This window comes from Eublepharis macularius, chromosome 17, assembly GCF_028583425.1.
Source record: "Eublepharis macularius isolate TG4126 chromosome 17, MPM_Emac_v1.0, whole genome shotgun sequence".
Taxonomy (NCBI): Eukaryota; Metazoa; Chordata; class Lepidosauria; order Squamata; family Eublepharidae; genus Eublepharis; species Eublepharis macularius.
The window spans coordinates 12,280,062-12,294,806 of record NC_072806.1 but is presented as its reverse complement, the minus strand read 5'-3'; the positions used below and the strand labels follow the sequence as shown (position 1 = coordinate 12,294,806).

The following is a 14,745-nucleotide window of genomic DNA, read 5'->3' as shown; positions in this document are numbered from 1 at the left end:
ATAACAGATTTATAGTAGCACAAAAATTATTTGCTGAAATTAGAACTGAATATGAGCCTTAAGTGTATCAACCATTGTTTTAACAGAAACCACTGTTGTGAATGGTCCGTGTGTTTATCTTACACATTTGAGTTTAACATAGAAACACCACAAATGTTACCTCTTGCATTTTAACCCCACAGTTTCCTGCCTCTATATCCCTATGTGTGTATCTGCTAACTCAGGTTTCATGTCAAGCATCTGCCAAAGAAGACCAGCCAGGGATCTGATGCAACAATGAATCTGTTAGACTTTAAGACAATACTTCTCTTTGAATTCTTTTATAAGAGGCTAATATTATCTCTCAGTAATGGCTTAATTAGAAAGGTCTTGTCCGAGCTTTGTGGGAGAGGCAACTGTGGAATTTCTGACCAGACACATCTACCAAGCCCAAGCCATCTACCTTGAAGACCAGGGCAAAACACAAATGCATAAAACCATGTTTTCAAGTAAGCAAGCCCCTGCAATGTTTCCTTCATCTATGGCACAGATGTTAAGCCATGGCTGAAAATTTTCAGGATTTTTGAAGTGCTCTTCTTAACCTGCAAGTTTTTTTTAAAAAAAATCCTAGATTAAATCCTGATGCTACCAGAGATATTGCCTTAAAAGAAAAAAGATACAATCATTACACATTTGTGAAGTGTTTGTGAACGTTGATATGATCGCCTCTGTGTGTGAGGCCCAGCATGGACTGTTGCCTGTTGTGGCTGTCACAAACCGTGACAAGGAAATCTCTCATAAACCTTTGACAAAGGCTACAATTTGGTCCAGCATTTCAACCCCAGCAGGAAAGGATAAAAATCTAAAGTCAGTAAAATTCAGCACCCCATGAAACCCTTGTTCAGCATGGAACCAACTGACTTTCACCCCGCAGTCCTCCAGCCGCTTCTTGTACAACAGGTTGTCATCTCGAAATACGTCGTACTCGCAGGTTCCAATGAACGTTTCAGGGAGCTGTTTAATGATATGGTCTTCAGCAAAAATTGAGGAAAAGGTGACTTGTAACAGCTCTGGAACCTGTTTGTACACTTCAGGCTTGTAAGGAGCAAGTGGCACTTGTCCGTGGCCCTGGCGCTTAAATCTCTCGGGAAGGTTATCAACACTAACTCGCTTTCCATATTTCAGCCTGAAATCATCGGGCACATGAGAACCCTTCAGGACCTCACCTTGCAGAGACAGATCCTTTATGAAATACTGCAGGCCAAAATAAACTGTATTTTCCCGGGACAAGAGTGGCATGGCAGAGTTCTGCACATAAGAAGGTAGGTTGAAGTCCATCGCTTGGACACCAGCATAGATCAGAATTTGAGCCCGTAGCTTGGGAAGATCGGGTCTCTCCGTCAGTTTTTGGGCTACGACGGTTGCAAAATTACCTCCTGCACTGTCCCCGCAGATGACAACTTGGGAAGGATCCACCCCATAGACCTCCGCATTTTGTAGGAAGTGTATAGTGGCTGTAAGGCAGTCTTTGTACTGAGCAGGATAAGGATGCTCAGGAGATAAGCCATAGCTAGAAATCCATGAAAAATAAGCAGAGCATTAGATTAATAGATTCCTATTCGAATTGTGTGGTTGAACTGATGGATAAGTGTTAACTGGAAATCTGATGAATGCACAAACAGATGAATAGGTGGATGGGCAGACAGACAAGGGAGAGGGGAGAGTGGAAGTGTATAGGCTGCACTGTTAGAATATGATTGAGGAAATGCAAGTTCATTGAAATCCCTAGTCTACATGAAGTCCCATAGGTCAACCCTTTGGGTCAACTACACTCACTCAGCTTAAACCACCTCACAGGGCTGTTGTATGTATAAAATGGATAGTGGGGACTATTTATGGCACCTGTGGCACCTGGGGGAATAAGTGGAACCAAAATCTAATAGGGGACACGGTGGGAGACATCTGAGCAGTGCAGTTTGACTTCCAGTTAACGCACTTCCATTCTCTTCACTTGGAATTGCAAACTGGCTGGAATTTTTAAGTTATGAAATGTAACTTTTTGTGCAAATGTGGGCCTCATCCAGCTGTGTGGAATAGCACAGTGGAACTTGAACATAACCCCTGGTGCTTACTTCTCCCAGGGACAACATTGAGTGATTCCGCACACATTGGATAATGCACTTCCAATCCTCTTTATAGAACATTTGGAATGGATTTTTTTGTGTGCGGAACAAAAAATCCACCTCAAACTATTGATAAAGTGCATTGAAAGTGCATTATCCAACGTGTGCGGAACCAACCATTGTCTGCTGGTCTCTGTTCCTTAGTTGGACTCAGGATGGGCTTTCCCATCAAACCAAAATCTCAAATCTTGGCTTGCCAGTTCTGACTTTTCTTTTTTTTTTTTTTTTTTTTTTTTGAAAAATTTTTATTGGGTTAGAATCCATTATTTCCACATTTACATTCAATTTTCCCCAATTTTTTCATCTCTAACCCCCTCCCTTTCCCCCCCCTTTTTGTTGACTTCCAACAGCTTTCCAACCCTTTGTCCCCTTTCCCTTACTTTTATTAGCTTCCTCTATCTAAAACAAATATATATTCTCCATTATTCTAAGCAGTACATCCTTAACTATTTTTAACATTATATGCCCAAACTGTAAGCCTTTGTTTCTATCTTAGATAAACAATTTATCCCAATTTTTCAATTTCAGGTATTTCTATATATCATAAACCATATAGATCATACATTCGTTTATATCAAACAATTTGACTTATTCTCTATATATATTACTCATTCTATCTTTTTATAATAGTTCTATATATCTCTCCTCACGTAGTCAATCAATTTGACCCATCTATATCTTCAGACATTCAGTTTGGTACAAAACTTGTCAGAAAAAAAAGAAAATATTGTTAGTTAATCGCTCCTTATATTTAGTCCTTATAATTAATTATTTTCTCTATGTTCTGTTTGTTAACCTATATATATCTATATATATGTCAATCTATTAATCTGACTGCTTATTAATTCACATTTATCTCTTCTCCCCCCGGTAAAGTCTCCCCCCTCTACTTCAATACTTCAGTAGTTCTCAAACTGCCACAGTTTTCCTCCCACCTCCCATTTCTTCTCCAGGTATTGTTTCAGCTTCTCCCAATCTGTGTTGAACTGCCCTGAGTCCAGATCTCTCAATTTTCTTGTCATCTTGTCCATTTCAGCCATATACAGCAATTTGTAAGTCCAATCTTCAATAGTTGGCACTTCTTGTACTTTCCATTTTTGCGCATACAAAAGTCTAGCTGCTGCTGTCATATAAAATATCAACGTCCTGTGTTGGGCTGGAATTCCCTCCATTCCCAAGTTCAGTAGCAGGAGTTCTGGGTTCTTATTAATTTGAAATTGTAAAATTTCACTCATTTCTCTTATTATTTCCCCCCAGTACTGCCTGGCTACCTCACACGACCACCACATATGATAGAGGGAGCCCTCATGCTTCTTACATTTCCAGCATTTATTAGAAGTATTCAAATTCCCTAGCGCAATCTTCTTTGGTGTCATGTACCAACGATAGATCATTTTATGAATGTTCTCTTTGATATTAATACATGTCGTTGTCTTCATTGTAGTTTTCCACAAGTATTCCCATGCCTCCATTGTTATTTCTTTATTAAAGTTTATAGCCCATTTCACCATTTGTGTTTTAACTATCTCATCCTCGGTATACCACTTCAACAGTACTTGGTATACCTTGGATATTCTTTTCTTATCTTCTTTAAGAAGGGTCTGCTCTAGTTCCGAATTCTCTATTCGTATACCTCCCTTTACAGAGTCCGAATTATATAAGTCTCTGATCTGTCTATACTGGAACCAATCGTAGTTAGGTGATAGTTCCTCTTGTGTCTTTATTCTAAGTTTGGATGCTTCAGTTTTAGTTATTTCTTTATACGTTAAACATTGTTGTTCATTATCAACAGCTCTCGGGTCTATCACCTCATATGGAACCACCCACAAAGGGGTTCCTTCTTGTAGATAAATTCTGTACTTCTTCCAGATTATGTATAGACTTCTCCGAACAAAGTGATGCAGGAACATCGAGTTGACCTTTACTTTGTCATGCCATAAATATGCGTGCCATCCAAATATTTTTTTATATCCCTCTAGGGCTAATAATTTCTTGTTCTTTAATGTCATCCATTCTTTCAACCAAACTAGGCAGATTGCATCATGATAAAGTCTCAGATTGGGCAGTTGCATTCCGCCTCTTCCAGTTCTGACTTTTCTGATGCACAATGGTTATATCTGACTATACATATGACAGCCCGTTTGATACGTGTGTTCCCAGAAGAGCACGTTATATCCACAGAGCAGCAGGTATAATGTGGAGAGCTTTCACATCTCCCTTTCTTTGGGCAAAACAAATCCATCCACAAATCTAGCAAGGAACTGACGCTAAAAAACACTGTGTATGTGAGTGTGTGTTCAACAATATTTAGCTGAGTTCACTTACCCAACAGATACAACCACTGTATCAGCAGCCGTGGCAATTTTATTGCTAATGTCTTGATATAAATCTGGGGGTAAAAAATTGAAGAATTTTGGAACAAGAAATTGGAGAGCACCCCTAACTGCACAAGGATTTTCAAAGAAAAAAATTACAATCTTTTTAAAAAGGCTTGTTATTTTCTTAGAATTGTAGGGTCAAGGCCTTCAGCTGTCAAGTGCAAGAAATTAAGCATAAAGAATAGAGGTGGGAACAAACTGGGAATATTCCGAACCACATGGTTCGTGGTTTGTCGCTTTTCATGAACCATGAACTTTCACAAACGATCACGAACCAGTTTGTTTGGTTCATGAAAACATCACTTCTGGTAGTGAAAACATTACTTCTGGAACAGCAGAAGGTCTGCAGAAAGCTCGTCACCCCTGTTGCCTAGGAAACTGATCGATCGGTGCCAGGCTGTCTGAGGTGACAAACCAAAAAACGAACCAAACAAACCGTCATAAAGTTCATGGTGGTTCATCAGAAATGGGCTCTGACAAACCACTGGTTTGCGAACTACAAACTGCCGGATTCGTGACAAACTTTGGTTTGTATTTCAGTTCGTGCCCGCCTTTAATAAGCAGGACTATAGATACTTTTAAAATGTAGCCCAAAAAAATAGCTTAATTTGAGTCTCTGATTAGTAAAGCATTCCACAAAGGACTGTGTTTGTTAAAATAAAGACCTGGTTTTACTAGGGGTGTGTTTTTCTTTCTTTTTTTAATTGGAAAGTTCCTGGAGGTACAGTGGATGGAGCCTAGGGAGGGAGGGATTTGGGGGGAGGGACCTCTGTTGGATATAATGCCATAGAGTCCATCCTCCAAAGCAGCCATTTTGTCCAGGGGAACTGATCCCTGTCCTCTGGACATCACTTGTAATTCCAGGAGATCTCCAACTTGGAGATCCGCAACCCCATTTGCAATTCCTTATTCTCTCATAAACCTGAAATAATCTGTCAAACATGTGCTTGACTCAAATCCCATCAATTTCAAATTATGTCCACCACATACAACTGTATGAACCTCTTTTGATTTCTTACCAATGCTTCCAATCTGGCCTGCTCCCCCATGAAAGAGCAGCAATCCTTTCCTCCGACCAGGAGAGGGCGCTTTAGGCTGGTAAACTCGGACAGGCACCCCATTGAAAAGCAGGTCTTTCGAAAACAGACGTGGATCCAATTTGACCTTTCTGAAACGGATTATGAAGCGGATGAACTCAACCTGCTTGCAGATGCCCAAGAATTCACAAGTCTTCCCCTTGGTTCAAGAAACAAAAGAAAATGAATACTGTAAAGTCTACTGTAATGTTGCCTTAAAAAAAAAACTTTCAAATTCACTGTCAATCACTAAGGTTATCTAATTTTGCTTCTATGGACTCTTTACCTAACGCATTGTCTGAAATCAATTTTCAGTATTTGCTTATTAAAACATTAATATCCTACGGTTCATAACACTGTACTTTATCCCTTCCTGACATAGGAACTCTTCACCCAATGCATCGTATAAAATCAGTCTTCAATATTTGTTTATCACAAAATTAAAATCCTGCAATACATAATACTTTACTATATCCCTGACATAGGGTTGCCAAGTGTCAAGTTTTTACCTGGACTGTCTAGGAAAACTTCCCCAAAAAATACTGAATTCACAAATCTTCCCCTTTTTTCAAGAAACAAAAGAAGATGAATACAGTAAAATCTACTGTACTGTTGCCTTAAAAAAAACCCTTCAGATTAAAAAAACCTTCAGATTCACTTTCAGTCATTAAGGTTATCCAATTTTGCTTCTATACTCTTCACCTAATGCATTGTCTAAAATCAATCTTCAATATTTGTTTTTTTAAAAAACATTAATATCTTACAATTCATAACATTTTACTATAGCCCTTCCTGACATAGGGTTGCTGAGTGTCAAGTTTTACCTGGGCCATTTCCACAGACGTTGAATAATGCACTTTCAATGCACTTTCATAATCTTTTTGAAGTGGATTTTTTGTTCCACACATGAAAAATCCGTTTCAAATGTTCACTAAAGAGTATTGAAAGTGGATTATCCAACGTGTGTGGAAGCAGCCCTGGACTGTCTAGGAAAACTTCCAAAAAAAAATGCTGATCCAGAGGAGTTAGTCTTGTTAGTCTGTTGTTGCAAAATAGTAAAGAGTCCAGTAGCACCTTTAAAACCAACCAATTTTATTGTAGCATCTTGCATCGGACGAAGAGAGCTGCGGTTCTCGAAAGCTTATGCTACAATAACATTTACTATTTTGCAAAAAAATACTGGACATTTAAATGTCTTGTATTTTTGTGCAGTGGGGAGGAGAAGCAGAGGAAGGAAACAAGATGAGCAGCCATGCCAGCTACTGCTGCACCTGGGCGCGCAAGAATTTTGGCGGGTCAGTGGGTAGTTTTGGCTGCTGATAATGTCATTTGCCTGGCTGGTTATCTGAGCATCTGGAAGGAAGGTAGGGCAAGCACGGGCTCTCACCCAAGAGAGCAGGACGGGGGCTCAGGTTCTGCCTCCCTGCCTTTTCCCTTCTCCCCCTTATGCATCCGCTCAGCAGCCCTCTGTTGCAGGAGGGCACAAAAGCGCAGGACCTTTCTGAGAAGAGCTGAGTTTGGGCTCTCCCACATTCCACTTCCACCTCAACCAGCATCACATTCTCTTTCTCGAGGCAGCAGCGCACATCACTTCTGGAATCGGCCCATTTGCTGCCCAAATTGGCCCCTGTGAAGGGAGGAAGTACTCCTGCACAAAGCACGATGACATCACTTTAGGAAGTGGTATCATTGCACCCCACCGGGATCGCACCCCACTACACCATTGCCCAGGTTGCCTGTTGGTGTCGGGCGATCACCAGGCAGCTTGCAATCTCCCTCCAGTGATCAGCTGGCAATGGGGCAAACTGCTGAGAGTTTGTCTACCACTAGCTGGCACCTGGGAACCTTAATTCTTAGGGTTGTGCTATGTGCGGTTGTGTGTGAAAATGCTTTGTTTGGGGCTGATTTTAACTACACTAAGGGCCAAGCTAGAAGTGACGAATGACACTTGAACGGCAAGTGTATTTCTCCCTGTTCACTTGCACTCCACTCAATCCACTTGCCGTTCAAGTGTCATTCGTCACTTCTAGCTTGGCCCTAAGACCTCACCACTTCCGGTTTTCAACCAGAAGTGATGTCATTGGGGCTCCCCTTCCTATTGAGGTGGGCTTTCTCTGGTGGTAATTTGCAGTGCAGCTCAGTATTTTAGCTGAAATGGAGCCAGGCACATGCCCAGGCTTTCCTTTCCCATTTTCCTCATGCTTCCTTAAAAGTCCAAACAGGCTATCTGAACAAGAATTATATCAGGTGATCTAAATAAGTTTGATCCCCTCTGTGTTGCCAGATGTTATGCTTGAGGGTTCCATCACTTGACAACACACTAGATTTTATGGAGGCTTCTATTGCCTTTTATTTTTCCCAGAAGGCCAGAGGTGCAACCTGATACCAGCTCCATCCAGCATATCTGTTTAGATCCTCAATAGTCATGGTGTAAAAGGACAAGTCCTCTTGTGGATCAAAAACTGGCTAATGAATAGGAAACAGAGAGTGAGTATAAATGGGCAATATTCACAGTGGAGGGTGGTAACCAGTGGGGTACTGCAGGGCTCAGTATTGGGTCCGGTGCTTTTTAACTTGTTCATTAATGATTTGGAGTTGGGAGTAAGCTGTGAAGTGGCTAAGTTTGTGGATGACACTAAATTGTTCAGGGTGGTGAGAACCAGGGAGGATTGTGAGGCACTCCAAAGGGATCTGTCGAGGCTGGGTGAGTGGGCATCAATGTGGCAAATGAGGTTCAACGTGGCCAAGCACAAAGTAATGCACGTTGGGGCCCAAAATCCCAAATATAAATACACAATGATGGGGTCCAAACTGGTGGAGACTGACCAAGAGAGAGATCTTGGAATCGTGGTAGATAACTCACTGAAAATGTCGATACAGTGTGTGACGGCAATAAAAAAGGCCAGTGCTGTGCTGGGGATTATTAGGAAGGGAACTGAAAACAAATCAGATAGTATTATAATGCCCCTGTATAAATCAATGGTACGGCCTCGTTTGGAATACTGTGTACAATCTGGTCACCACACCTCAAAAAAGATACTATAGCACTGGAAAAAGTGCAGAAAAGGGCAACTAGAATTATTAAAGGGATGGATCACTTCCCCTATGAAAAAAGGTTAAAGCGCTTGGGGCTCTTTAGCTTGGAGAAACAACAATTAAGGGGTGACATGATAGAGGTTTACAAGATTATGCATGGAATAGAGAAGGTAGAGAAAGAAGTCTTTTTCTCCCTTTCTCACAATACAAGAACTCGTGAGCACTCAATGAAATTGCTGAGCAGTCGGGTTAGAACGGATAAAATTCTTCACCCAAAGAGTGATTAAAACATGGAATTCACTGCCACAGGAGGTGGTGGCAGCTTCAAGCATAGACAGCTTCAAGAGGGGATTGGATAAACGTATGGAGCAGAGGTCCATCAGTGGCTATTAGCCACAAGGTATAGATGGAACTCTCTGTCTAGGGCAGTGATGCTCTGTATTCTTGGTGTTTGGGGGGGGCAATCAGTGGGAGGGCTTCTAGTGTCCCTTCCCCACTGGCAGACCTCCTGAGGACACCTGGTTTTTTGACCACTGTTGGACTGGATAGGCCATTGACCTGATCCAACTTGGCTTCTCTTATGTTCTTATGTTCATTCTACTCAAGATGCAGACATGAGCCCCTGAGTCCATCCCCACCCCAGTCTCTCCACCTACCCTCCTTCATTGGATTGATGTGATAGAAGGAGTGAAGAACCCTCGAGAAAGGGTGGAAGTAAACTGTCAAATATTTCCCGCTGGGACATTCTGTGGGCTGCTTGGACTCACCTATCTACCTTGGTCAATCCCTGACTTGAGCAATCAACTTAATCTGGTATTTTTCCAAAGAGCATTATTGTGTTTGGAAGGTCATATCACGAGTCCTGCTCTCTGTTGCAGTCTTACAGAGGCAGGACTAAGATTTACAATATCAGAAGTTTCCAAACAATGAAGGAGGAAAAAGAAATGAAATGGCCATTCTTGGTAGAGTTGACTTTTCATCTCAGTCGATTACCAAGAAAAGGGTGAAGCAGATTTTCCCCCCCAGAGCTGGCAACCTTAAATAGTTTCTCCCTCTCCCGTTCTTGGCCACTTTTTATTTCTTTATTTATCCCATTCTTCTTATTTCATCTATGTGCCTATTTCACAGGCATTGTGTAAATGCCTTTGATATAGCAAGAGAGACATACTGACTCCTTGTTTACATTGCTTTGCCAGTGAAGAGAACCAGAGTAATGCAGTGTCAGACGAAGATCTGGGAGAGCCCACTTTAAATCTCTGCTCTGCTGTGGAAACTGGGTGGTTTTATTTTATTTTTTATTTTACTTCCTTTATACCCCAACTTTTCCCCCCAATGGGGATCCAAAGTGGTTTTCATCTTTCCCCTCTCCTCCATATGTTGTTGCTATGATTTTTTACATGATTTTTTACATGATTTTTTACATAATAATGATTTAATGATTTGTGGATTGATTGACTAAGGAATTTGGATGTTAGAAAAAAGAGAGCTTTTAATCATTACTTAGAGTAAGCATACATTTGAAAATGATAGCAACATTTGTTGTGGAGAAAAAGTGAAGCCTTTTAAGTTTATATAGTTTGTTCTTGCTTATGTTGTTTCTGCGTATTATTTTTATGTTTTGTTATTCCTGTATGTTGGTTGGTTATTTTCTGTTTGTATTATTAGTTTTTGTGTAATTGTAGATTTTTAGATCCAGGGGAGTTAGCTGTGTAGATGTTTAGGTTTTGTTCTTTTGTTATATAAAACCCTTAATTAAAAAAAATACATGATCACCAAAACACCTTGCCTTTGACTGGAGAAGTTGAGGTGATGAAAATTTTGCAACGAAAAATTCGATTTGCTTAATGAGGCTCAAGATGTAAGTCAAAGATAAGATGATTCATGTTCAGAGAAGCACTCTTAGCCATCGGATTAAACACCTAATCGAAAGGGCACTCTTCCTCCACCCAAGTTTCCCAAACTGCAGCTGATGTGATTATCTGGTATTAATGGATCTCGGTCAGTAGGAAACCTCTCCATGTGTGGTGCTGTCACCATTGCTTTTCTTGGCAGTCTTCTTTGGTGGTCGCCCATCAATGCTTAGCTTCCAAGATCTGAAGAGATCAGGCTATACCATGCCACCTTCCCTCCTTCTGGCTACAACAGAAATACTTTAACCATTCTATTCCCCACCCTCATTTTGAGAAAGATAGACTGCAGTTCTAAAGTGCTTTCCTGACAGTAAGCCCATTGACTAAAATATGCCCATTGACCAAAATATGACTTACTTCTGAGTAGATCTGCTTAAGATCGCCCCACCCCCCTTCCCAATATCTCATTTTCATACTTTCTTAATGATTGGTACATGTGTATCAATGTGTACATGTGTACCAATGTGTACCAATCTGAGATGTCTTTGTGTTGTGTCATGCCAACATCCTTTGAGGTGTCTTCCTGTTGTGACTTCCTGACACCATGTGTGGAGGAGTACATTTTTATTTAGTAGCTTGCCAATACATTGAAATAACCCATTTTCTGACTTTTCTTGTTATCTAGTTTAATCCAAGCAGTCGTGCTGGAAGAAAGGACCATTTTCCCTTGTTCCATATTCCTGACCAAAATTGTTGTCTGTTCTCTATACATTTTTTCCCTCCTGCAGGGCAATAACCAACCAAGAGAGGAGCTGTTTTGATCAGGAAAAGGAGCAAAGTTTGAACATCCCTTCCAAAAACATCACTGCTCCAATCAAACAAATAGCCTTACACACCTGCAATTCATTTTTAAAAAACCCTTTGGAGATCCAGCCAAAAATCACACTTAGGTTGCTTCTCTGTGAGTCATCTCACCCTATCTTACCCCTCAGGGTTTTTGAAAGGGTAAAAAGATGGAGGACAGACTCATGTATGGGTTGGATAAAGCTGTACTAAATAAATAAACTCTTATGTATACATCCATTTCATCTGATGAAACCAGGCACAGAACTGGGGAGGGGAGTGTGTGTTCAGGCTGCTGTGGGCAAGAAGAACTACAGAATTGTACTCTGGGAGGGAAAGTCCTTCAGCGCAAGGAAACGTGCTAAATCCAACCCAATGTTCTAATTGCAACACCAATGAAAGGAATAGAACCTGCCACCATTTGTTCAATGAAGGGGTTTTCCATGTGGCTTTTTTCTGTCAGTTCTGGGCCCATACTCTTTTGATGTATCCTCTGATTTCTGTATGCATATTTTTTGCCTACATTTTTTGCTTCGTTTCTTTTTTTTTTTGGTATTTCCTCAGTTTTTTCTCAGTTCTTTTCAGACCACTTTTACCCTGATCTTTTTCTAGAACCTGATTTTGAGTCGGTTTTGTACCATGAGAGTAATGTTTCTTTCGGTTCTCACCCACCCATTCTCGCCCACCTCCAACCCACTTTTCAATAACTGGACTTCATCATCGTTGACCCACTCCCCCCTTCCTCCCACTGGTTTTGTTCATTATATTTTATTCATTATATTTTATCGCTATTTTCATAGCATTATATTTATCTACTATGGTCACAAAACATGCAGCAGATTTTCTGAATTCTCAGCTTTAATTTCTTTTAAAAAGTAACTCTGTAGCCCTTCTCATTGCAGAAATATGCCTTTTTCCTGTTCTCTACAAGGGAAGGAACTACAGACATACCTTTTAAAAAAGGAATGCTGGGAATTCAGAGAATCTATTACAAATATTGCTACAACAGTTGGCCAATATAACACTAGGAAAATCATGATTTCTTTTTAAAAAATGTGAAAATACAGGAGATGCCAGCAAAACCAAAATGACCTAGGTCAGCCCTGGTGAAGCTCACTGGTTTAGACCCTGGGCAGGGGGGAATTAGGTATGTGTCTGCTCCCCTTTAGGATTTCCTGTGTGTTCATTTTTTATTTTTAAAAAATCAGCCCTTATATCGATATAGCACACACAAAAAATAAAAAGGAAGGTGCTGTGATGTCACTGTTGATGCCAACAAGGACAACAACAACATCTTCACTTGAAAATCCTGATTATTTACAGCATGTTCAGAACACCACTGTAAAAATTCAAAGCAAGGACAGACGTACAGAAGAACCATACCCAAACCAATTCCATTGCTTGGGGGCTGACTGCTAAGAAAATCAGCAATAAGTCAAGTGTGCGGGGAAAAAAACAAAGGCTCAAAATGCTTGAATATTTATGTATGTGTGGGGTTTTTTTTCCAAACTCCATCCTCCCACCACACGCCCCTCAGTTTTCCTACAGAACCACACCCTTGGCTTTCAGACGATGGTAGACTCACCGCAATGAATGTCATAATAAAGAGCCAGAAGATTATTCGAAGCTTTAGTGGATGATCAAACTCAGGGGGAATCCTGGTCCAGGAGACATCATAATAAATTGCCGCCAAAAACGACAATAGCAGAATAGTTATCGGGACTCCTCCAGCCACAAGCAAGAGGGCATAAAGAGGTTCCATTTTACCCTCCTGAAGAGACTCAAGCACAGACTAGATATAAAGAAAGGCCTTGCAAGTTCCAACTGTCTCCACGGAGCTATCTGCTTAGCTTCCTCAACCCTTTACAGTTCAGCTTGCAAGGTGAGTTGTGGAGTAACAGCCCGGCTGTCACACGCAATTATACAGGTACTTGTGCATTAGGAAAACAGCAAAGCTAAATTGATCCAGACAGTTGTGCAACTTCTATTGCAGGTTCTGATAGAGATTCCTCTCGTGCACCAGATGACCTAGTTATCAATTAAGGATTACCTCCAGAATCTAAGTTAGTCCCAGAAATTCAGAAACAAGAAGCTTCCATGAACCACTGGTTCACGAACCACGAACCGGGCTGGTTCATGGGGTTTTTTGGTTCATATTTGAGTTCGTGCCCATCTCTAGTGTAGCTTAGAAGAGCCATCTGATACTAATGCATACAATGTGTCAAGGCTCACATGCAGCGAGCATCAGAGAATGGCAGGAAAGTATAACTTCATAGAGGTTGGCAACATTATTGGAGTATAGTTACATTGTTAGAGGACCGAAAAGTATTCAGATGTATGAGAAACTTGTAATCACTAATTCTACATATGCTTTGTTAATTCAAAAGGTATCAAGAATGAACTATCTATTGTTATATGTTTCAAGAAGATGTTTCAAACGTGGGTAATCTTGTTTGGTATAACATAAGGATAATAAGTTAGTGAGGAATTTGAGTCTCTGAAGCTGCTATTGTTAAGAAAAGGTTCTGAAATTCTATAAATATGACAAGCTAAATTAATAGCAAGCTTCTTCTTTGGAGGGACTCCTTGCATGTGACCTTCATATCTTTGGGTAAGATACTTTTTTGGACTCATGTACTTGCTCTCTTTTAATGATCTATGTTATTATAACGGATAGTTTGATTTTCTGTTGATTGAATTGTTATTAAGAATACTAAGTAGGCAAGCTGTCATAATAATAGAATAAAAAGGAAGTAGAGACTCCATAGCTGTATTTGTCATGGGCTAATCCTGTAGCATGGTCAAAGTTCATTCCAAGGTCAGTGCAGAGTCAGGAGTTGTCTATGGTTCAGTCAGAGGGCAGTCCAAAGAGCAAGGTCAGGAGGTCCAAAGGTTGGTTATCGGCAAGTTCACAGGCAGAGACAGGGCATGGTCCAAAGGTCACAGGAACAAGGCAAGGATCGGTGTGGTGGTCACAGCAGTAGCTGGATTCCAACGTGTTGTTCCATGCCCAATAATCCCTCGTGACTGGTTTTATAGCCCTGTGCTTGAAAGGCTGTGTTAGCAGCCAGCAGCTTGGGCATGATCCTGCAGCTACTCACTGCTGTCATCAGCAAGCAGCTAGCATCGGGTCAGGAGATGTGCATTGCGTCATCTCTCCTGTAGCTCCACCCTTTGTCTCTTGCAGCTGGAAACAACTGTCTGAGCTGCATCTGTTGTCTTGAGGCAATGAGGTGTTGGTGGCTCCGCTTCAACTGACAGCTGTGAACGCGGATCAGCCAACAGCTCCTTTTCTTTTGAGTCCTGGATGGCTACATGGAGTTCCTCTTCTCCCGAGGAGTCCTCTTCACTGAGCCCTGACTGCCCCATGACAGTATTACTTGTGTACAATACCCGGTAA

General features: G+C 41.0%; 1 protein-coding gene across 1 annotated transcript; it reads right to left on the bottom strand.

Moving 5' to 3' along the window:
• Positions 1 to 523: 523 nt before the first annotated feature.
• LOC129344876 (arylacetamide deacetylase-like 3) lies at positions 524 to 13,107 on the bottom strand. The gene is made up of 4 exons (XM_055001788.1): positions 12,931 to 13,107; positions 5,560 to 5,776; positions 4,488 to 4,551; positions 524 to 1,549 (listed from the first exon to the last, which is right to left on the bottom strand). Exons 1-4 carry the CDS (start codon positions 13,105 to 13,107, stop codon positions 775 to 777), a joined length of 1,233 nt encoding a protein of 410 aa, XP_054857763.1. The 3' UTR covers positions 524 to 774.
• Positions 13,108 to 14,745: the final 1,638 nt, after the last annotated feature.